The following is a 23,352-nucleotide window of genomic DNA, read 5'->3' on the forward strand; positions in this document are numbered from 1 at the left end:
TTTGAAAAAAATCATGCCCAATTTCAGTTCCCTATAAATTTTAATTTGCACACTTTTCATGTTAATGACTAACTATGCAGCAATTTGATTTTATTTAACATTTTTTTCTTTTTGCATTCCTCAAGACCACCAACACCAATTTTTCCTACGCCACCACCAAGCTAAAAATTTATTAGGCCGTATAATTCTATGAAAACGGTAGGAGAGCAGATGAAAAGTTGAAAAATAGTCACTAAGCGCAACTACTTCTTGTTCATATTCTGAGAATCTTCAGATGTGCTGAAATGGCGGTATCTACAAGACGTGGAAATTATGGTCCTTCGAGCGTTGCGCGTAGAACAAGATCATCAGCAAGATCTCTTGATGAAGATGAAAATGAGATAAATGAAAGTGAGAATTTTTTTCCACTTAAAGCTCCAACGTTCATGTTTTTACTCCTAAAGCCAGCTCCAACGTTCATGTTTTTACTCCTAAAGTCAGCTCCAACGTTCATGTTTTTTATTTCTTTATATATCATACTGTTCATTACTTCAAAAAAGCGTTTATTTGTAAATTTAGTTAGGTTAGTAATTATATCATTAAACTCGTGTTTCAAATAAAAAGTACGAAAGTTTCAAAATACAAATTTGTTTTGAAAGAATACAAAAAAGGTATATGTATATAAAAAGAATTTAGTTTTATCATTTTTCTTATTCTGTTTGGTGTTCATTTATTTACCTCACCTATTAAAAAATCATAGTTTATCATTAGTTGACTCCAATATTTCTAATTTTAAAATAAGTTAGAGAAAAAAATGTTATTGGTATATTGCTGCTAACATAAATCAAAGTAGTTTGAAAAACCAGTTCAACTTTTAATCAAAAGCTCTAGACTGACTCCTTACAATACAGAAACATTTTTTAAAAGGAATAATAGAAATAAAAAAACTCCATAAGCTAAAATGTAAGATCCCATAAGCTAAAATGTAAGATCCTACATAAAGCTGAATGTATTTTTTGATACAAAATGATCTGTGAAGAGATTGTAAATTGCATCCAATATATACCATTATTTCATACTTCCATGGTATTTCACCAGTGTAGCTCTTTGTACTTTAAGGTTTAAGAATTATCTGAAAAGTTAATGTGTTGACCCTTATTTCAACCATAGTCAGCATGGGCTGTATATGTACAGTTTGGGCTATATATACAGCATGGGTTAAAAAACTAAAAGGTAATAAATTGTCAGAAGTATATGGTTACATGAGTTCATAGTTGTTGACATGCTGACATACGCTGTTAACATCTTGTCTTTCCTTATAAGTAAAAGCACTCTTGCATCCTTTTTTCTCAAAGAATTTACAGAAGGACATTGAACAACGTAATTCCTATTTTAAAAAATATATTTTTAAAATTTTTTGTATTGTATATATTGTATTGTTTGTTAAACTTCACCTAATGCCTCTATCTTTTGTATCACTTCTTTTATACTACTTGAAAGTAAATGAATTATCCTTTTTAAAGAAATGATAAATTAATGTAAAAATAATTTTTTAGATGGAGAAGAAAATGAAGAAGATGATGATTATTATGAAACAGCTGAGCCTGATGAAAATGTAAGTCTTATGACAATTTTTTGTCACATGAGTATAATCATGTCATAAGTTTGTCTTAAATTCTGAATCTTAAATTTTAAAACAATGGTTTAGATCATTTTTATTTGACAGGTTAATTGAAATGTTTCTAAAACTAAAGTTGTGTTAAAATGTTTAGGATTTTGTTACATAATATTTCGTACCGTGGCCTAGGAATATTATGAAATTTAGCTGAGAAGATGTTCTTATTATGTTGGGACAGGGTGTGCATTAACTTTAAAAATAAACCCTAGTTCCAAAGGTAAAATTTGACTTTTTCTAGACTAGGTGAACCTATGCTTTTTTTAAATAACAAATTTCACCAAACCAGTCTTTGGAAGATCTTTTCTTAAATTCAATAGATTTATCAATTTCTCAGAGAGCTAGAACCGCTAGTCATGAAGTCAAGTGCCCATGTTTTTTTTAATCGAAAATTCAAAGATAGTATGCCATTTTTTTTAGCTTCACATAAAGCTGTCTATTTGGCTCTTAGGCCTTTACTCCTGTGAGTACACCCAGGGTAGTGAGATATATGTACCTCATATACATGTATTCTTATTGTAAACTATAGGATTGGAACTTTAAAATAATATCAGTCAAAATCTGTACTGCTCCATTGTTTTTACCTGTACTCTTAGATGATTTGTCACAACAGATTCCAATAAGCTATTAATCTGGTTCTGCCTGATCAACTCTTTTAGATAATTGAAATTGTACCATACTTAGTAAGTGATTTTTCACAGTATCAACATCTGGATAAGACATACTTATTGTATCTCTCAGTTTTTTACAATACTTTACTCCTTAGTAGTTTAACAAATTGATTTAAAAAATGAATCATAAGTCTTCAACCTTCAAGAAATCTCCTTTGTGTTAAATATATGTAAACTTCGTTTCAATAAGAGACTTAGACTATGGAAAACTGTCAATGTCCAAACCTCCAGCTTTAAGAAGCTGATTATAGCTTAATGAGAACAAACACCAATATTAAATCTTGCATCTAGAACTGAACTATTCTCAATAACTTTATTAACACTTACAGAAAGATTTTTGATGTGATTGGACTTGTACCTAAATTCAATATGATTTTAAAAGGTTGCTGATGATATTGGAACAAAAGATGTTTTCCTCACTCTTTTTGAGGTAATCTGTTTGCTAAATATTTTAGCTCAAATCCATTTAAACAGATATGTTCTAAAAATTACATGATTTATCCTTTCTTTCTTTCAGTAGTACTATGTAGTATGTAGCACTGTTTTTCCTATGCCTCTGATCATCTTAGAACTTAATGTGTTCATCTTTAGCTTTACTGTGAACTGGAGAGACCGCTAGGTTTTATGTCGTGCCACTTGATCATAAACCGTAATTATTAGTTCATTATTAATGTATATAGTTAATTAAAAATATTTAAAATCTGGTTTGTGTGCAAGGTTTGAAAAATCAATTTTTAAGTTTTTACATATATTCAACATATTTAACTAAATTAAACTCAATCTATTTTAGGTATTGCTATTAACAACCTTTTTTGTATGGTCTGAAAAGGTTTTTCAAAAATACAACAGGAACAAACTAAATTTCATTTTTAGTATTACTATTGTTTTTTATGTAAATGGCTCCTCTTTCTATTTGCATAATCTTGTGGAAAATTAAAAAAACATACATACCTAAAATGAAAGGTGCTCTCTTGAGATATTGCAGAACAAGCCATTTGTAGTGTTTTAAAAAAGACTGCGGTAATCAAAATAGCTGTTTTAATAGGAATACAGTCACTGTCCTGAACTTGTTAACTTTTTTTTTTCTATGGCAACATGTCAAAGTTAATACTAAATAAAACTCTTTCTATTAAGGTTAACTACAGATTGTAGCAGTTGCTCTCTTTGTCATGTATACTCTTCTACGTGTTAAAGTCTATTCCATGTAGGTGTAGATTTAGAATGATTAGTCTTTCCACACTGTTCAGTAAACTTGGATAGGCCACAGTTATGGTATTCAGCAAAGGGCCGAAAATAACACAGCAAAATGTGAAACTTCCAACTTACTGAAATTTTTTCCCCTAGAACCTGTGCAAAGTTTTGTAGAGACAAGAAAGAGTTTTAATTCAGCAAATGCTTACTTATACCACACTTAAGAGTTTGACCTAAACAAGAATCTTTTACCATTTTAAAGAATTTAAGCAGACTTTGTACTTATATTATAACTTTCAAAAAAAGATCCTCTACCATGCATAGAAGTTTGTATAAAAGCAGGATAACTATCTAGAACATGTTGATTTATCAAATAAAAATTTTTTATAGGTACCAAAATATTCTTAGCATTCAATAGTTTGTTGAAGCATGTACAAATTGGGAAAACTTAGGGTGTAAGCATAACACAAAAGATTTAAATGTTTTTATGTACGTTACACAAGTTAGATAAAAATTAATTAATTCAGAAATCAGTCAACTTTAAATTAGCTGCACTATTTTATAAAAAATGTTGTATAACTACTTATGGTTATTATTAACATGCTATTTTGTAAAGAATGGTGTATAACTAATAACTGGTTCTCACAAATTAAGTTTGTTAGATGTGACTAAAATGGGTTTCCTGAAATTCATACCTAGTGGGTCCCTGCAGAGGCATAGGAAGCTACAGTTTTACTGAGGTTTAAATAATTGAAGAGATGCCAAATAGTAAAGTCTTGAAAACCTAATGTAATGAGTCTAAATTTTCAGTAAATGAACAAACCATTTAACTAAGAAAACTGAATTTTCATTAAAAACTATTGGCAGCTAATTCCATAGTCTTTTTAAAAAAATACCAAATTTTTGATTTACAACTGTAATTGTAGATATTTATAAAACATTTTGAGGAATTAAACATTTTTACTTACAATACCTACTTTTTTTTTTTTTTGTTTTTTTTTTTGTTTTTTAATCTCTTTAACCACTTTTCAGTAAAACAATTGGAGATAACATTTTGAAAATTTTTAAAATGTTTTTCTAGGTTGTCATTTATTTGCTAAAGATTTTTAGACTTTTTTTATTGTTTTAAAAAAAAGTAACTTAACACTGTTAAAAGTTTTAAATTTTTTATAAACCATTTTTATAAACCATTTTTATAAACCATTTTTATAAACCATTTTTATTAACCATTTTTATAAACCATTTTTATAAACCATTTTTATTAACCATTTTTATTAACCATTTTTATAAACCATCCCTTGAAAAAATGTATTTGTATACAACCATAAGCTTGAACAATAACATTTTTACCATATACCTTACTGAATGCATTTTAAATTATGGCTATTTGCAATGATAAAGTATGCAAGGATTCTTGGTTTCTATTTTGCTTTAATAGTGCTCTGGCTAAATGTCTCAGATTACTCTCTTAATGCTTGTTGACATTTTTTTTTAAAAACAGGTGTCAAAAAATAAAAAGAAAAAGAAAAAGAAAAGAAGAAGAAAAAGAGCTCAAGGGGAACAAAGAGTTGTTGTAAGTTTTATTTATGTTCAATCAAAGTTGTTGTACACTTGTGGATTTATTATCACTGAAATATGTCAGGAAAAAAATACTCTGTTGTAACAATATCTTGTTAATTTATTAGGAGGATCGATCAAGTGAGTCAAAGCATGTGGAAGATAAAGTTGAGATTGAATATGTTTCAGAAAAAATAGATTTACCAAAATGGGATCCACAATATGCAGCGTTTAGCAAGATTTTTGAAGCTTTCCAAGTAAAAATGGTTTTTTATTTTTGATGAAAAGCATCTATGAACTTTTTTTAAAACAGTTTATTGCTTTAAACTACTTGTGTTTCTTTATTTCAATTAAAAGTTTAGAGATAATCAGTTTTTTAAATTATGATTTAAAATTTTATATCATCAAATAAAAAAATCTCTATTTTCATTTCTTTTTGAAAATAAAATTTGCAATTGAAACACTGTTTTAAAGATAGAAGAATAAATTTTAGATAGAAGAAAAACAAATCAAAAAAGAGGAAGAGGAAAAAGAAAATGAGCTTCCAAAGAAAAAAGCTGAAGAGGCTGATCGTGATATAGACAATGATGATGATGAGGATGAGGATGTAGAGAAAGAGGTAAGGGAAGATTTATTTATTTATTTAAATTTATTCAATGATGTTTTCATTTCTGGTTTTGCATTTTTTTTTTATTTAATTAATTGTGGTATAGTATCTCATGTAAACAAGAGATACTATACCACAATTAATTCAAAAGTATTTTTAATGCAAAAAAAAAAAAAAAAAAAAGAAAGAAAAAAAAGAAATTAAAGTTAGAAAGAATAAGAGTGCATTGGTTTTTAATACCTTTATGAAGTAAGTTATTTGCATCATTAAGTATTAAAAAATAATTAAAAAAAAGAAAATCTGATATGAAAAATTATGCTTTCTATTGTGCAAAAAATTTTAAGTCAAAGTTAGCATCAATTATAATAAGATGATAAATGAGATCTTCTTAAATACAAAATTTTATAACAGTTTACAGACCAAAAATAAAATTTATTTGAAAACTTCTTTAATATTTCAAAAGCCATAATCTTTGTTAACTTTTTAATTAAATTAAAAAAAAAAATTGTATTATAAATTGTTATAGCTTTTCTTGACATTTCTCATATCTGTGAAATGATATCATTTAGAGCAAAAGAAGAAAAGATTATCAATTAAAATTGAATAATTGAATTATTCATCTTCAGTATTTGTTTAAAGTTTAAAAAAAATATATTTAAAACTAAAAAGAGCTCCTTTTTAAATCTTTTGTAAGTTAATTTATTTAGTTCTTCAGTTGAAAAATTATAAGCTCAGATAATGATAAGTTAAATGTGACTACTTCAAAGTAAAGTATTAATCAGGTATAAATCTGATTTTTAGAAAGAGGACGGAGATAAACCAAAATTATCTAAGAAAAAACTTCGCAAAGCAAACAGAATGGAGATTGCTGAGCTAAAACAGGTGGGATTTTTTAGTTCTTTTTTGAAAATATTAGATTTTTTTTTTTACTGTTATTTTTATCTTTTTTGATTTCTCATTTAGCTAGTTAACAGACCAGATGTAGTTGAAATGCATGATGTAAATTCCAAAGATCCTAAGCTTCTTGTGTATCTCAAAGTAATATTCTTTATTTTGTTACCAATTTGCCAGATTTCTTATCCACACAGTTGTAGATGTAATAATTAATTGTAGAAATGGTCAATATTTTTAATGTAGTTTTCTTAATAGGCATACAAAAATACAGTTCCTGTACCACGTCATTGGTGTTTCAAAAGAAAATATCTGCAGGTATAGTTGGAAAATAATTTACTTTTTGCAGAAAATAATTTTGTTTTTTTTAGTGGTTTTTCATCACTTTCTTACACCCCTTCTTTTTAGGGCAAACGAGGATTTGTCAAACCTCCCTTTGAACTACCAGATTTCATCAAGGTATTGTTTTAATGGTAGTTTTAATCATTACATTAACCTGCTATTGTAATTTTTTTTGGAATAAATGCTACTAAAAGCCAAAATATATTATTGCTAAGATTTATTATATAATTTTAGATATATTTAAATAATATATTTCAATACATTCTATTAGTATAATAAAGTGGTAAATAAGTTCATTTATAATTAGTATTCCACCAAGACTGAAGAGTCATGTGTACCTAATTTTTAAACTAGGAAAATAAATAGTCTGAGAGCTTTTTTTATGTTACCAGCAAACAGGTATAATGGAAATGCGTGCTGCAATGCAAGAGAAAGAAGATTCAAAGACATTGAAAACAAAACAGAGAGGAAAGGTACGTTCACTTAGTGACTCAAACTTTATATTTTAGACTATTGTGTTTGTTTTAATAAGTTAAAATTTTGTTAGTTTTTTGTCTGGATGTGTATCTTCAGTCTTTTGCTAAGAAAGCAAAATCAAAATTCTTTTAAATTTGTTTTAAGTATCTTAACACCTTTTCCTCTCTTCTTGAATTATCATATCATTGGCTCATTAGTTTTTGTAATTCTTTCCAATCCATGTTGATTTGTTCAAATCAACGTGGATTGGAAAGCATTTTAAAAAGTTATTTGAAAACATGTTTCTTCAACAGGACACTAATTTAACAGTTTTTGTGTCTATTATCAGACCAACCTACTTTATCAGCATATGTTTTATAAACCACTTCTGTTTATCTGCAATAAGCATTACAGAGTTTTATTAAATACTTACTTTTTTTAATAAAAACAGGTTCGTCCAAAACTTGGGAAAATCGATATTGATTATCAGAAGCTGCATGATGCCTTTTTTAAGTAAATTTTTGTTATCTTAAATGTTATATTAAGAGCAAATTTAAATTATATTTGTAAAGAGCAAATTTAAGGTTTATATTTAGTATTTTCTATACTTTTTTTATTTTTACTATTGCTCTGCTCAGAAAAATCTTTTTTTAAAGTTATTTATAATTTTTTGTATTCAAAGATATCAAACTAAACCAAAAATGACAATACATGGAGATTTATATTACGAGGTAAAATATTTACGTTTCTTTCTTTTAAACATTAAATTTATGTGCATGTATCAATATTAAGTTGATCTTTTCTTAGGATCTTATAAACATAAAATTGAAGGGCAGTAAATAACTTATCTGTAATGTCAGGTAAGATCAGATCACTAAAAACTTAGATGTTCATGACTTTTTCCTTATCTCATTTTCTTAGAGCAGTATTATTTTGGAGCAGTCTGTATTAACAAATAACAAATTATTAAATTATAGTTAAGTGTGTCATGCTAAGACCTTTCAGAAAAAAGTTTTCACTATCCTACTTTAAAATATTGTTCACATCTACTTGAAGCTGGAAACTGAAAAATTCTTACAAGTTACAAATTTAACATTTAGCCATGTCAAAAAAGAAAGCCAATAAAAGGCTTTTGGAATATTTAGGTCCTGAAAAAGAATCTCTAAATCCCTTCTAACTCGTTTCTTGTATCATGCTCTTCTATTTTTTGATGCTGAAAGACAGCACATTTCATACTTTATTTCTTCTGAAGGATTAATTTTTAGCCATATGGAAATGTTCTTCCATTTTTGGTATTAAAATTAAGACATGTTGATGTTATCTGAGCTAGTGTTAGTATTGTATGTTTACTGGTGGCACATACTGTAGAACAATCAGACAGCACCACTGCAAGAATATTTGATTTAAGGAATTTTTAAGCAGATTTATTCTTATCTCCCATAGGGAAAAGAGTTTGAAATCAAATTAAAAGAGAAAAAGCCAGGAGATCTTTCAGATGAACTGCGCACTGCACTTGGTATGCCAGTTGGCCAGGCAAGTGTTAAATTTTCTAACAAGGATGCTATAATAGCAAAATAATTTTTATTTCATAAAAGTGATATTTAATTTTTATTGATGTTATTTTATTTGTCATAATCATTAAAAGAATAAATTATTTTTTTAAATACTATATTTTTTTTTAAAATCAATAAATCCTAATTTTCTTTGTATATTTGTAGGGAAAGCATTTAATACCTCCACCATGGCTGATTGCAATGCAACGTTATGGACCTCCACCCTCATATCCTAATCTTAAAATTCCTGGTTTAAATGCTGCCATTCCTGATGTATAACTTTTCTTTTTTCTGTTTTATCAATTTTTCTTAGTTGATTGTAAGTGGATCACATAAATCACCCAATATATTATTTTTAGGGGGCCTCTTTTGGATACCATGCTGGTGGCTGGGGAAAACCTCCAGTTGATGAGATGGGGAAACCTCTATATGGTGATGTTTTTGGCACTCAGACTGAAGAAATTTCTGCAATTGCAGACAACGAAATTTATGATAAAACACAATGGGGTGAGCTGGAGTCAGAATCAGAATCTGAAGAGGAATCAGAAGATGAAGAGGAGGAGGAGGATCAAACTGGCGTTGTTACCCCAGGAGATGTGTATGTATTTAATTGAGTTTTTATGATTCATTTTATACACCTTCCTAAGATTGAACTTTTAACAAAAAAAATGCTTGAATTTAAATTATAGTTCCTATTAGTTTTTTATTTGTTTGAGCTCTAAAAATAAATGTTTATAATTTTGTTTTATTTGAAACTCTTCGATTTATGCAAGTATGCTTTTTTCATGGTCTTTAAATACTTTTTAAATTCTTTCAGTGGTCTTGTTACTCCAAGTGGATTATCATCAGTGGGTGCTGGTATGGAAACTCCTGATGCAATTGAATTGAGGAAGCGTAAAGAAATAGAAGATGCAATGGAAACTGGAGGAGACACACCTGCTTTATATACCGTTCTTGCAGAAAAGAGAGCACAAGTAGGAAGTGCTCTGATGGGTTCAGCTCACACATATGAATTAGTCTCAAGTAAAAAGACAGAAGGTGTAGAAATTACATTAGACCCAAGTGAATTAGAACTTGAACCAGCTGCAATGGCTGCCAAGTATGATGATTCCATTAAAGAAAGAGAAGCATTGAGAGAAGATTTAAGTGATATGGTTGCTGAACATGCAGCAAAAAAAGTAAAATATATATTTATACTTTATCCTTATAAAAAACAATTTTATTGTTATTCTTATAAAAGTAAAGTTTATATTTTACATTATCCTGATACAAAATCTACATTTACATTTTCTACTTTGTATTTTTGCTCAAATTATCTAACCTGTATTTTATACAGCCTATTTTTCTTTTTAGCTAATGAAAAATAATCTTTTTAGAAATATAAACTTGTTACTTATAATTATTTTTTATGATAAATATTTGATTGACATCTGACATTTTTTTAGAAACGTAAGAAGCCTCAAGATAGTGGCAAAGGAGCAAAGAAATATAAAGATTTCAAGTTCTAATGACGTTGATACAAAATTCTAGTGGTTTTGTTTCAATTGACATTAAGAACAGGGTAAAAGCTAGACAAAATGGTTCCAGAGCCTCAATCAAAGCCAAATCCTGCACTTCATTTGTAATGGTTAATGAAATAAACAGGTTTTCAATGGGAATGTAGACAAGTCTAAAAACTATGGAGTTATGTTTGGATTTACAATGTGAATTTGTTTGAGATTACACTGTGAACAGCGTCAGATAGAAATAACAATAAATAAAATAGGAATACATCTCAATGTCTGAAGCAAGTTTATTTCAGAATTGTTAACCTTAATGCAAATTGCTTGCAGAAAACCCCATTTAAAAAAAAAAAAAAAAAAACTTTGGCTGTTTACTTAAGATTAGGTAAACTAACTTAAGGTTTAATTAATAACCAAGTTTCCTGCTGAATTCAACTATAAGTTCATGATATAAGAATAACTAGATATCAAATTTTGATACTTTTCAGGCTCTCTGTTTTAATTTTTAAAGAACTTTCATGTAGATAATAATCTAAGTATTGTTTGAGTTTGTCTTTTCCTGTTTCTTAAGTCTCTTACTGTTTTAATAAATTTTTTTTTATAAACTTGAAATCTTTAAAACAATTTTCACTCAAAACTATTTTTCTAAATTGGTGTTAAAGGTATTTGGTATATTAATTTTTACAAAAATATCTTAATTCCAATATTTTTCCTTTTTTATTCATTGAATATTTACTTTCACAAATTTGCTCTGAAATTACTTGCAACTGATTGAGAGTAAACTAGTGAAGTATTTGATTTTGTAAACTTTAAAAATGTTGTGTGCAAGACAAAGTAAAGCAAGTGTTGCATGATCATTACCTTAGGTTACACTTAAGTTCAAAGTATGCTATCAGAGGTTTTAAGATTTTTTTATTTTTAAGAATTTGAAAGTTATCTGTTGAAAGATTTTTAATCTATGATGCAGTAAAGCCGTATATTGCTGTTTTCTCTATTTGATTTACATTAACTGAAAAACCCTTCCATGAAAGTGCAGTAAATATGTTATTATAGGAAAAAATTATTTTTATTTCATGTTATTTTGGAGACACTAATCTATTGTAGGGTTTTCTGTTTCATAATGTTCTTTTAAAAGAACAATGCAGTTGCATATTTATTAACAATAACTAGAAATAATTATCTAATTATTATACTTATTCAATTGGTTTTGATAGCATGTAGAAAAAAATTTTAGAAGATGAAAGATTTTTGTTAGAAGATGATAAGCAACATATCAAACCTGATGAATGTTTCCTCCTCTGCTGGTTTATGTTTTAAAGAAGAAGAATTTCTGGACCCAAATTTCAATGTTGACAAGTTTGTTTCAAAATACAAGGATCTTTTTCCCTTAAATACTTTGCGTGAGGATCTTGAAACACATTATAAAAATATACAGCTTGCACTAGTTGAGCTCATAAACAGAGATTATGCTGATTTTGTTAGCTTATCTTCAAATTTGGTATGTTATTGATTAGAATCGATGAAATTGCATTGATAATTCTTTAAATAAATAGTTTTTAGGATAAAAATTAGAATGTTTATTGATTTAATTAGAGTGTTTACTTTTATAAATGTTATAGATTTTTTTTTGTAAATTAGAACTAATAAAATGTTGTTGCTTTTTTGTAGATTGGGACTGATAAAACCATTGAAAACTTAAAAGAACCTCTCTTAGAAATTAAAAGTAAAATAAATGTAAGTTTATTTGTTGCATGATTTTTGATGATTTATTTGGGTTAAGTAAAATTTACTTAAATGTTTTGGCTTGACAATGTTTTGTTTTTTATTTTATTTTGAAATACATTTCTAGTGAAAACTAGAGAAAAAAAAGCTTAAAGCTCATTTGAAAGTTGTTAACAAACCAGACAATTTATTTTTTTAATTTGATTCTTTTTATTTCCTTTTTTTTTTTCTTTTGAATTACTTACCTTTTAATTTTAATTTTGAACTAGGAAAATGCCTAAAAAACTGTTTTGCATAAATATGCTTAAAAAATTTCCAAAAGTAATTTGTGTTTTACAGTGGTGTAAATTTGTAAAGTGTAAATACAGTCTTACAGTAGCAAAAAAAATTCTTATTAAGGATGTGAAAAATGAAGTGTTAACTGTGCTTCAGAGCCTTAAACAAAAGTTAGAAAAAAGAAGGCTAGTGAGGGAGAAAAAGGTTTGTTATATATTTACTGATCTAAAGCATAAATTTTACAATTTTTAGTTATGCAAAGCTAATTCATTTGTTTTTATCTATGTGGGGGAGACTGGGGCTAATTGGCTACAGTTTTAGTTTTTGAGCTCTGTGCATTTCTGGGTGAACTTTTTTGAGGATATCAAATTGCAGTTCAAAAGAATATGAATTTGGCAAGCATGTTCAAGTGTCAAACATTAAAAATATATATCTTTGGTGGCCTAAAAAGTGCCTCAAAAAAAGAAAAAAATATGTGCCAACTTACCCCGGTCAGGGGTAAGTTGCCTGTACTTTCAGGGTAAGTTGACACACTATATAAAAAGAGACATAAAAAGTTTAGCAACATTAAGCATCTATTTTATGCGCATCTTTTTTATGAAAGCTCTTGATAGTTTTTTCAACAATGTTTTTTGACATTGACTTTTATTGCCCTTAAGCTGATCAAATAGGCCTTTCTTCTATAAAAATAGCATCAACAGCATTTTTAGAATTTACAGGCCTGTCTACTTTTGTTTTATAATTTCTGTCTGTAGATCTGTAGTGTTATATAATTTAAGTGAATTTACAGCTAATGAGAAAAGTTGTAAGTTGCTACATTTGACAATTAGCCATGCGATCATTGTGCCAACTAACTTCAAAAGCTTTTTACTCACAAAATGGCTTATAAATCCCTAAAACCGCGAAATATTAAAAAACACAAAATGTGACTGGTTAGAAGGAACCATACAACACCTAGATCTATTCGAGTTTACTTGTAGCTAATGCTATTGCTTTTTAAAATCGAAAGAATAATATTGTTACAAAAGTTACAAAATTAGTAAAAAAATACAAAATTTGCTATAACTTTTATGCACATGCACATATAGCCTTGATACAACACTGGAAGATGAATTAGTTAAGAGAGATTGTTCCATGTGAATTTTGGAAATTTCTGGTGGAAAACTCCAAAGTTAAACGTAGTGTGCTCACTTACCCTTGTAGCCAAATTGCCCTGGTCTCCCTTAAAGTTAATTCATTTGTTTTATAAAAATTACCTCTAGTGGTTCATAACTACATTTTTTTTAACATCTTATTTTGGTTATAAATATGTAATATGAAGAGCCCGTCATAATTTTTTAAACCTTTTTAAAAGAGTTGCACTTCTAATTTTAAGCTCTATTTGAATCATTTGATGAATCTTGTTCATTCAGTGGAAAAGATAGAGAAGATATTAGCTGCAGATCCAAAATCACCAGATGTTGAAATTCTTTTTAGCGAAGAAAGGTTCTCCTCATTTCTTTTGTAATTTTACTACAATCAATTACTGAGTGGAGCTTTTAAATGTTTCAGTATTGGTATTATAAAATTATTGATTTAAACTATGTAGTACAAAAAAACTTTAAATAAATGTATGACTGTGTGACTCTGTGTAGGTTAAGGTAAGGTTTTAAAGTTCTAATAAGTTTTTTTTAACTTTTAAATTATTCTTTTTAGAACTCAACCTGGGCATTACTTAGAAAGAATTGCTGGTGAATTCAACCAGCTTCAATTTCATGTTAATCAAACAAAAGGACATCCAATAATTGAAATTATTCGCCCTGTATGTAAAGTTTTTCTCAATAATTGACTTGCATGTTTTTCTTCATTACTTGACCAGTATGTTGAGTTTTTTTATGTCTTAATTTGAAGCAAAATTCTGCAAATTGCTGTCAATAAGATTTTTAATTTCTTTTATTTCATGAAATTTGCAATCTTAGTTATGACCAAAAATACACACCTAAGATTATTCTTAACTTTCATGTTTGAGGATGACTTTAATATGGAATAGCTCAGCAAAAAATTAGTATAATATAGTAATTATAATGTATAATAATAAGTAATAAGATTTTAATTAGATTAACCTTTACTGTAATGTAAGGAACTATTAATGTTTTGCTTAGTAAATCATTGTTTTGGATAAAGTAATCAACAACACAATTTTTGGTGTTGAATGAGTAGGCGCAAGTGTTAAAAATGCATATTTTTTAAATTTTGAAACACTTTTCCAGAATCAATGGAATGTGACACAGAAAATTGTATTAAATAGTTACATAGAACCAATAGCATTAAGTTTGTTTTGTCAAGGTTTTCATTTTTTTTTTATTGACAAATTTGGAAAAAAAGTTTGGAAATATGACTTTCAAGCACTTTAGATTTATGTTGATTTTGTTATTTTAGCGTTCTGAAAAACACTCTGAATAAATTTTTTTCAATATGATCCTAAATCAGAGAAAGCATCAAAACAAAGCAATTTCTATCTTTTTGATAAAATGTTAAGATAAATTTAAGATAAATGTATATCCAAATATTCTGTGGAGAAAAGGTCTTCTAATTTGAAGTAAAGAGTTTTTAAATAATAATAAACAAAATATCACCTTCTTAAATAAAGTTAGTTAGCTATATATTCAAATGTAATGAAATGCATATGATTTCATTACTGAGGTGAGATCAGTTTTGCCTACTTGTTTAGAACATCAAACACAAATTGCTAGCATTTTCACTAATTCTAAGGGTTGTACATAATAGGTATTGTATTTTGTATAATATATGTGTATTACTTTTTTTATACTAAAATAAATTCTTTATGCATTTTTTAAGTGAAAGAGATTTATAAGAAAATCATTAGTTAAACAAGGAAATTTTTAATTTCAAAAATTATTAAAAAATGTTAAGTTCTTTGCAAAGGGTTTTTACTTTGAATTTAATAAGTTTGTTATTGTTTTTTTTAATCAGAGGGTTTCTTTAATCACATCAAAGTTGCAAGAGACTTTAGAAGATTCATTTCAGCTCGGCATTGAAACCAGACAAGTTGATCTTATTAGAAGAGGACTGCGAACTTATGCTTTGATTGATAAAACATCACATGCAGAAGATCTTTTTAGAAATATTCTTGTCAAACCATTTATAAGCAGTGTTGTTAATGAAGATTATTTTAATGAACATGGCATTGAGAACATATGCAGTGATATTTTAGCATTTATAAAACAGAATTGTAGTATTGTTTTAAACTTATCTTCTGCAGAGCTTTATGAAATCACAGAAGTGCAGCAAGAGCAGCAAGCTTTAATAAGTTTCGATTTCTTAGTAAATAGCATTTGGGTAGAAATTGAGAAAGCTTTCGAAGAAAATTTGCCATTAATATTTTCACCTGGCAACCCGGATATTTTTATCAAGGTAAAAATATATAGTTTTTTTTAATTTTTTTAAGGTTTGTATAAAAATTAATGGTATTTATAAAGCTTCAATACGTTTTAAAATAAGTTTTAAATAAAAAATTTTAATAAATATTCAAATGTTAATATTATATTTTAAATTTCTTAGCAAATGGTTTTAAATAGTATTTGTATTTTTGGTTAACTGAAGCGGTATAGAGCGATGATGAATTTTTTGGCAGAATTAGAGAAGTGCTGCGTGTCATCAGTTAGTTTTTACAACTTGCGTGATCATCCTACATACCAATCATTCATGAATAAGTGGAGTTTGCCAGTTTACTTTCAAATTAGGTGAGTTTCAATTTTTGGAAAATAATTCTCTCAGCATATAAAACATGCTTTTTTATTAATGATATTCTTGTAGTTCACAGTAGTGCAGTCTCAGTGGTACAATATGATATACTATACCACTTCACTGTATCCCTTAAAAAAGCTTGTTTAATCAAAAGTAAAAAATCAATCTTTGTAAAGTTCTCCTGTGCTTATTTTACTGTTAAATTAGTCATGGTAGAGAAGGTTTGTTTTTCTTAAGTTGTTGCTTTTCAAAATCAAATTTATTTAAAAAAACATCATCATGATGTGTAGATATCACCATGGATAATTTTTATTTTTTTCCGATCATTTAAAAAAGCTTTTGTTACTTTTAATACAAAATGTTGATTCTCAGTTTCTAAAATTTCATTTTGTGAAAAGAATATATAATTTTTCATATGGGTTAACCTGTAAATTGTAGAATCTGAATGCTAAATTCGTTTGGGAGTAACAGATCTGTTCTACTAAGTTGTTAAAATGAGCTTTAAGTTGTAATTGTTACAAATATCCATGGTTCATTTTAGATATACTCTTGAATTTGCATCTTGTCATCATGGCACTCTCCTTCTTAGAATCTGGATTGATGATATAGCTTGGCAAACAGAAAAGTAAATTTTCAAAAAAACTTCTCAGTTATACAAATAGCAGTTATGGGATGGAGAGTGTCATTATGGTAAGAAAACTGTTTTCATGATTATTTGCATATACTTTCATGGCTATTTAAATAAATAAGAATATTTAGATAAATAAGGATGTAAGATGAATAAAATTTGGAAGAAATCTATATTCATTTATTTTCTTTAATAATACCTGGTTCTAATTCTTTAAGAAGCGCTAACACGGAAACCTTTTTACAATTTTAAAATGGACTTAACATACCAAAATTAAGTATAGTGAACAGAGAAATAATGTAAGTATGGGTAACAGAGAAACATAATAAGAAATCAGTTCATATTTGTTAATAATAAGTGCATTTATTAATTTAAAAAGTTCTTTTACCTATTGTTATTTATTTAGAAAAATTCTTTTACCTATTGTTGGTCAAAAAAAATTAACGATTTCAATCCAAGTAATTTTTGATCCATTAATGCCTAAAAGGAAACTAGCAAATAAAAAAATGTCAAATAATGCAAAACCATGAAGTTCAGATTACATTTATTACATACATTAAAATTGTTGGACAGATGTTTTTTTTTCTAAGTGTTCTCAAATGAGTATGGCTGGTATTAATGGGTTAATCTTTATTCAATTATTTTCAAGAGTTATTAAGATAAGTTTCACTTCTTTGAATAAGAAAATTAAACAGAGACTTTTCATTTTGCAGGTTTCAAGAAATTGGAGGCCAAGTTGAAAGTGCTGTGGATAATCCATATGATAAATCATCTGTGGGTGAGTTAAAAATAAAATTTAAAAAAGTTCTATTTTTAAAGAAAGAATCCAAGAAAAATCTTTTAACTTTTTAGATCTCTTCATCAGTAATTTAGTTGGTACAGCCTGGAGTTGCATAAATCGATGTTGGGATGAAGAGGTGTTCATTTCAGTGTTAAAAGGAAGGTTCTGGAAACTTACAATGCAGGTTTACAGACTTTTTAAAAGATTTTTGTTTTTTTGATTATGTAAGTCTAAATGTATTTGCAATACTGAAGGTTTTTTTTTTTTTTTTTTTTTTAGATTATAAGTCGTTTAGCTATATTTGTTCAAAGTCTGATTCAACCAGAGGTTAGTATTTCACATAAAAATTTTAAATCTGCTTATTCTTATTAACCTTTGTTTTCTTTAACTTTGAATTGATTTTTTTTTAATTTTAATTTCTGTATATATTACATTTTACATACTTATTAAGTTATTTTAGAATTTTATACTGTTTGTTAGAATAATTCACTTGAGCATTTGTGCACTTTGCTTGGTGATTTAACCTGTTTCATCTCAAAGGTAATTTTGAAATATTTCTTGGTTAGATATGTCCACCTAATACTTATGAGATATTCTAGTTCTATATACTTACATTTGTATAAATTGTATTTCTGGGATTTTTAATTTTGAAAAAACTGTATTAGAAATTCTTCTTGCTACCTTTACTTATTGAATATTTAGTAATTAGGGCTTGAAGTTTCACTTCAATGTACAAAATATTTTCATAACAAAAAAAAAAAAAAAGCAACTAAATTTTATGTTTATTTTAAAAGATTAAAATGTATTTCAAAGAAGTTATCTCAAAGAAAATTATTGAAGAGGGGCCATCGGACATAACATCTTATCAAGGTATGACAAATCCTTTTTTAAAAAAACAATTTTAAGGGTATTAAAATATTTCTACCGTTTTGATTTCATTTAAAATTAAATTTAAGTTTTTATATTTTTTCTTGTAAAAAAAAAAAAAAAAAGAAAAAATGCAGAGAAAATTGTTTCCCTAATAGTTTAGATTTTTTCAAGTTGTTAAAATCTTTTGATTGTTTGATATATTTTCATATTTAGGCTGAGATTTGCTTTGTTTTTTTTTTTGTTTTTTTTTTTTATGTAAATTTTTATTTGTAAGTTTTCAAGAAACATTAAATCAACCCAAAAATGACATGGCATTACCTAGTTACCTTAAATATTCCCCTTTAGTAATTTGGATGTTAAAGATAGCATCCAAGATTAAATTTATCTTACCCGGGATGTAAAATTTCCTAAAGTTTAGAACTTTTGGAGATTCTGAAAAAGTCCTTGAAGTTTTTTTAGATTTTTATTTTTTGATGGCTGCACCTTTAAACATAAGTTTTATATACAAAAGTTGTAATTAAATTACACATTTTATCTACATGTTCAAGAAGAATTTTTTCTAAAAAGAAATAATTCTAAATAGTTATGTTTGGGCTAAACCTTAGCCTAAAAATCATATTGATTTTCCAGCTAGATTGTGGTAGTTTTTATTTTTTCTTGAAATTTTCCTATAATTCACTTTAAAAATTTTAATAACTGTTGCTAAGCTTAATTAGATTACATTATTTACTGGCTAAAAAGGGTAGTCATTTCTAAAGCCAATGTTTCTTTCAGAAGCAATAGATGAGAGTTGTGAGTTCTTAGGCGCACAGCTGAAATCAATAAGCAACCATCTTGTTTTTTTGTTAACTCAACAGGCGAGTATACAATTAGAAAATGTGAAGAACGTACCGAGATTATATAGACGCACAAATAAAGAGGTGAGTTTTATTTTGTTTGTAAAAATTTTTTTCTTTATATTTTAGTTTTTTGTCATTTTTTACTTTTTTTTATCTAATTTTTTTTGTTCTAATTTAAATAGAAACAATTAAATATAAAATATATTTTCAATTTTTTTCTTCATAAGCTAATACAAGTACTTCTATAAAATAAATCTCTAACAATTTTTTTTTAATATTCTAACCGTTCCATTATTTTAGCCTCCTTGTGACCCATCAAAGTATGTACTGAATGCTCTGACTCCATTAAGCAAGTTTGCTTCAAATGCAACAATGCTATCAGAAAGCCAGCGACATGATATTTTGTCTGCTTCGCTTGAAAACCTTTCGGAAAGGTATGTATTATTTAAAAAAAAAATTATAGAAACCAGCTTTTTTTTTTTTTTTTCGGGAGGGGGGGGGGGATTTTTGTCAAAATAAGTAGCAAGCTGGTTTATTCTATTTTTTGTTTTTTTTTTCTCAAAATTTTTTTGTTTGTTTTACTCAGTCCACTTTCACATCTTTTAACTATAAATAAAACGGAAAATGATTATACGTACGCAATTTTCCCTCGTGTAATCGTTTTGTTACATCCATTTTTAAGCTCATTTTTATAAAGAGCAATTTTTTTGTGTTAATACATTTTTTAATTTACAATTATAGATTGCCTCGTTTGCATGAACACAAGTAATAAAAATCTTATATTATAGGTATTATATAATAGTTGATGAGTTGCTAACGGCAATTCGCAAAACCGAAGATAGCTTACTTAGATTAAAACAGCAAAGAAAAGCTGCGAGTGGTCAATCAGACGTTAATTTAGCCGCTAACTCTACTGAAATGTCGGATGAGAATAAGATAAGAAAACAGTTATTGTTAGACAGCGAAGCCTTTGGACATCAGGTAAATATACGTGTATGTTCTAGAACTTTTCTATGCAATTTTAGTTCATTACTATATATATATATATATATATATATATATATATATATATATATATATATATATATATATATATATATATATATATATATATATATATATATATATATATATATATATATATTTAGTTTATTACTACTATATATATATATTTTTCTTTCTGTAGATGAGTCTGTTAGGTATCTCTTCCCAGAGCTTCTCTGCGTATCAGAAGTTATTGAATGTAGTCCACATTGCTCTGTCACCAGAACAAAATTAATATTTTTAAATTATTTTTGTATGATTGCACGAAAGGGTTAAAATTTACTCGGGGAAACTCTTTGAGTTCTTTGAATTTTTGTTTCTTTGTTTTTAATACTTTCTCAAAACAATTTGGTTGGCACAACAAATGATAGATTATACTAATCAATAAACAAAAAATTTTCTTCCAATTTTCGGTGGATTATTCACTTTATTTATGGAATATATATATTTTATAGTTCACTTGTATGAAAATTATTGCGAATTTTATTGAACATCATTTGAATTATTCAGGTTTCCTTTTTTTTCATGACACATTATTAAGCTTTAAAAGTTATTGCAAGAATATTTGGCAGATTTTTAGAATTTAATATTTTCAGCAAAAATTTCATTTATTTAAGATGCAAGAAGAACATCATAAACATTATGTTCGTTGGTCCTGAGTGTGGAACATGAACGAAATACTTTTCACTGGCGGTTGTCATTGTGGAGCAGTGATGTTCGAGGTATTGGCGTCTTCTCCTTTGTTATGTATAAAATGTAACTGTAGCATATGTGAGAAAAAACAGAACGTTCACTTTATTGTATCGAAAAACAAGTTTAATCTTCTTAGGGGTGAAGACTCCTTGACGACATACACGTACAATACTCATCAAGCAAAACATATGTTTTGTAAAATATGCGGAGTTCAAAGTTTTTACATCCCGCGTTCTAATCCTAATGGTGTAGGAGTTATGCCCCATTGCTTAGACCAAAGGGATTCCATAACTATTCAAGTACAATCATTTAATGGCAAGAATTGGGAGCTTGAAATGAATACAAGCGTTGGTGATCAACTGCGAGCAATATCGGAATAAAATCAGTATGAAAACACAAGAAACTTGCTCTGGAAAATTGAGTTTTATCAATATACTTTTGTATATTGCCTAAGTTATGGTTAGGGTTAGAATAAAAAGTATAATATAGTTATATATATAATATCAACATTACATTCTTTTACATGAGAACAAAAATTAAGATAAACTTGACAAAACTAAGTTGATTAAGTCTCCCACGTCCTGATTTTCCTGGTTTTTGTACTTTTTTGAATTTGGGCACTTCTTTATCTTGCTTTTCTAATGTCCTGTTTTTTTGTGAATTTTTAGTATTAACATTTCTTTCAAGTGGTAATCATTCCAAATCCAAAGATGTTTTTTAGCATGCAACAACAGGTTACACAATAGACTATGAATCAATGCCGTGGCACTATTTTAAGAGTATTAGTCCTGCAATTAAGAGGTTTCCTAAATCTGGACAAAGTACATAGGAAAAAAAAAAAGAGTAAAATGGTAAGTTTGAGGGGCCCTTGGTCATATAACCCTTATGTGGCTAGCGTCAGTTTTAACTGACAGTCACATTTTATAAGTAAAAAGGAAAAGAAATAAAAAGATTTTATCTTTTTTATCTAAAAAAAGATAAAATCTTTTTATTTCTTTTCCTTTTTACTTATATTTAGAAGTGAAGTAATGGCCAGATTGAAATTGTCATGGCCATGACAGTTTTGATCTGGGCATTACTTCACTCAAGTTTTTCCTATCGATTTTTCTCGTCGCCATATGTATTGGGAAGCTGCAGAGGATGTAGACAATTCCATGATGTCGGCTGCTGTCATGTAATAAGTTCAGTTCCATGGTCAGTGATATATGTTTTGCCATCAACAACAAACTTGATATGATTGACAAGAAAAAATCATCGACATCGAGCATGATCTCTTACTACGGAAAACGCGGTGCGAAGCAATACATCCATGAAAAACCCACAGAATATCTTAGAATATCCTTAAAAGTCCCTTAGAATAATCCTCTTGAAGAAACAAGTGCATGCACCCACTAACTATAAGAGTCTAATGCTGGTCTTCTATTGGTTTTAAACAATTTTTTGCCTCACCAAAAGTAATTTTGTTGGTAAGCAAACTCAGAACAAAATGTAATTATTTCCTATTTTTAGAAGAGCAATACATATGATAAATGTTCTCAACTTTCAGTGCTTGAATAATTTTCTGTTTAATACCCACAACCAGGTCCAATATCGTTGTACTTAAACGAAACTCATAACATTCAAATGGTACCATCCCTATCTTATACCCGAACTCGATGGGATTATTCTAAAAGGAAAGAATTTAACTATGTTCTTTGAAATCAGCCTGCCAACACATATTTACTCTAAAACCTTTGATAGCTTTTCCATCGATCTATTATCACTCTGCTCATGAACCTAAATGGGAAAGCAGAAAGTGAGTTTCAAATAACATACGGCAGTCAAGTTTGTGATATGCATCGACTAAACTCTGAGTACCATCTGAAGTTGACACAGATCCAAATAAATGCTTTCGATGCATTCAGTTTCAATCCATTGAGACTTTTCTCGGATTTTTCATTTTGCATTATTTGTCTTAGGATTCAACAAAAGATACCTTCTTTTAGCTTCGCGGAAAGTTTTCGTCATTTGCATTTGGTTTAAGAGCTAATTTCAGATTAGGATAGAGGCTTTTGTGTTTTTCTTCATAGTAAATTCACAGGTATTCACTAAGCAGAAGTAGCAATCGTTCTATTTTCTTTGGTTCTCTACATTTCTTTGAAATAATTAAAGGCATTGAGCTTTTCTTCTGATTGAAAAGTAGTTAGAATAATTAAACACAAAAAATAAATACCATAATATACCAAAATCTTACTCTGATTTCCAACTCAGCATCCGAAATACAATAGATATATTTTGCATAATGTTTCTTTATGATGAAATTGAATTGAACCACAAACGTAGCAGAAA

The 23,352-nt window shown here is 27.8% G+C and overlaps 3 protein-coding genes across 5 annotated transcripts; all 3 read left to right on the forward strand.

The window, feature by feature from the left end:
* The first annotated feature begins 205 nt into the window (after positions 1–205).
* On the forward strand, positions 206–10,708 carry LOC145182743 (splicing factor 3B subunit 2-like). The gene is made up of 17 exons (XM_090086299.1): positions 206–390; positions 1,536–1,594; positions 5,018–5,089; positions 5,202–5,330; positions 5,567–5,692; positions 6,482–6,562; positions 6,644–6,718; positions 6,830–6,889; positions 6,980–7,030; positions 7,306–7,386; positions 7,821–7,882; positions 8,052–8,100; positions 8,813–8,902; positions 9,088–9,195; positions 9,282–9,520; positions 9,740–10,100; positions 10,368–10,708. Exons 1-17 carry the CDS (start codon positions 285–287, stop codon positions 10,428–10,430), a joined length of 1,812 nt encoding a protein of 603 aa, XP_089942425.1. The 5' UTR covers positions 206–284; the 3' UTR covers positions 10,431–10,708.
* A 901-nt stretch (positions 10,709–11,609) lies between these two features.
* LOC145182902 (conserved oligomeric Golgi complex subunit 2-like) lies at positions 11,610–20,638 on the forward strand. 3 transcript variants are annotated; one of them, XM_090086297.1, is made up of 16 exons: positions 11,610–11,922; positions 12,093–12,158; positions 12,546–12,626; positions 13,798–13,907; positions 14,118–14,223; positions 15,396–15,836; positions 16,026–16,165; positions 17,511–17,575; positions 17,650–17,762; positions 17,858–17,905; positions 18,059–18,118; positions 18,373–18,448; positions 19,223–19,368; positions 19,588–19,721; positions 20,076–20,268; positions 20,474–20,638. In XM_090086297.1, exons 1-16 carry the CDS (start codon positions 11,683–11,685, stop codon positions 20,564–20,566), a joined length of 2,112 nt encoding a protein of 703 aa, XP_089942423.1. In that variant the 5' UTR covers positions 11,610–11,682; the 3' UTR covers positions 20,567–20,638. The 3 variants fall into 3 exon arrangements, 2 of the variants coding, with proteins under 2 accessions (XP_089942423.1, XP_089942424.1); XR_016452187.1 differs by lacking the exons at positions 17,858–17,905; positions 18,059–18,118; positions 18,373–18,448; ... (2 more) ...; positions 20,076–20,268; positions 20,474–20,638 and adding an exon at positions 16,711–16,859 and having other exon boundaries at positions 17,650–17,766; XM_090086298.1 differs by lacking the exons at positions 11,610–11,922; positions 12,093–12,158; positions 12,546–12,626; ... (2 more) ...; positions 15,396–15,836; positions 16,026–16,165 and adding an exon at positions 16,711–16,859.
* A 270-nt stretch (positions 20,639–20,908) lies between these two features.
* Positions 20,909–21,580, forward strand: LOC145183182 (centromere protein V-like). The gene has a single exon (XM_080058514.2). The coding sequence runs from the start codon at positions 21,000–21,002 to the stop codon at positions 21,402–21,404; it is 405 nt and encodes a 134-aa protein (XP_079914640.2). The 5' UTR covers positions 20,909–20,999; the 3' UTR covers positions 21,405–21,580.
* The last annotated feature ends 1,772 nt before the right edge of the window (positions 21,581–23,352 follow it).

Source organism: Hydra viridissima, unplaced genomic scaffold, assembly GCF_058129835.1.
Source record: "Hydra viridissima isolate aposymbiotic clone 2 unplaced genomic scaffold, HvirCarnegie_v1 scaffold_4, whole genome shotgun sequence".
Lineage (NCBI taxonomy): Eukaryota > Metazoa > Cnidaria > Hydrozoa > Anthoathecata > Hydridae > Hydra > Hydra viridissima.

Coding starts and splice junctions, on each gene's coding strand:
- LOC145182743 (XM_090086299.1), top strand. CDS start 285: ATGGCGGTATCTACAAGACGTGGAAATTATGGTCCTTCGAGCGTTGCG. Junction 6,563..6,643: donor AGATTGCTGAGCTAAAACAG/GTGGGATTTTTT, acceptor TTTCTCATTTAG/CTAGTTAACAGACCAGATGT. Junction 6,719..6,829: donor AGCTTCTTGTGTATCTCAAA/GTAATATTCTTT, acceptor TTTTCTTAATAG/GCATACAAAAATACAGTTCC.
- LOC145182902 (XM_090086297.1), top strand. CDS start 11,683: ATGATAAGCAACATATCAAACCTGATGAATGTTTCCTCCTCTGCTGGT. Junction 11,923..12,092: donor TTAGCTTATCTTCAAATTTG/GTATGTTATTGA, acceptor GCTTTTTTGTAG/ATTGGGACTGATAAAACCAT. Junction 15,837..16,025: donor ACCCGGATATTTTTATCAAG/GTAAAAATATAT, acceptor GGTTAACTGAAG/CGGTATAGAGCGATGATGAA.
- LOC145183182 (XM_080058514.2), top strand. CDS start 21,000: ATGAACGAAATACTTTTCACTGGCGGTTGTCATTGTGGAGCAGTGATG.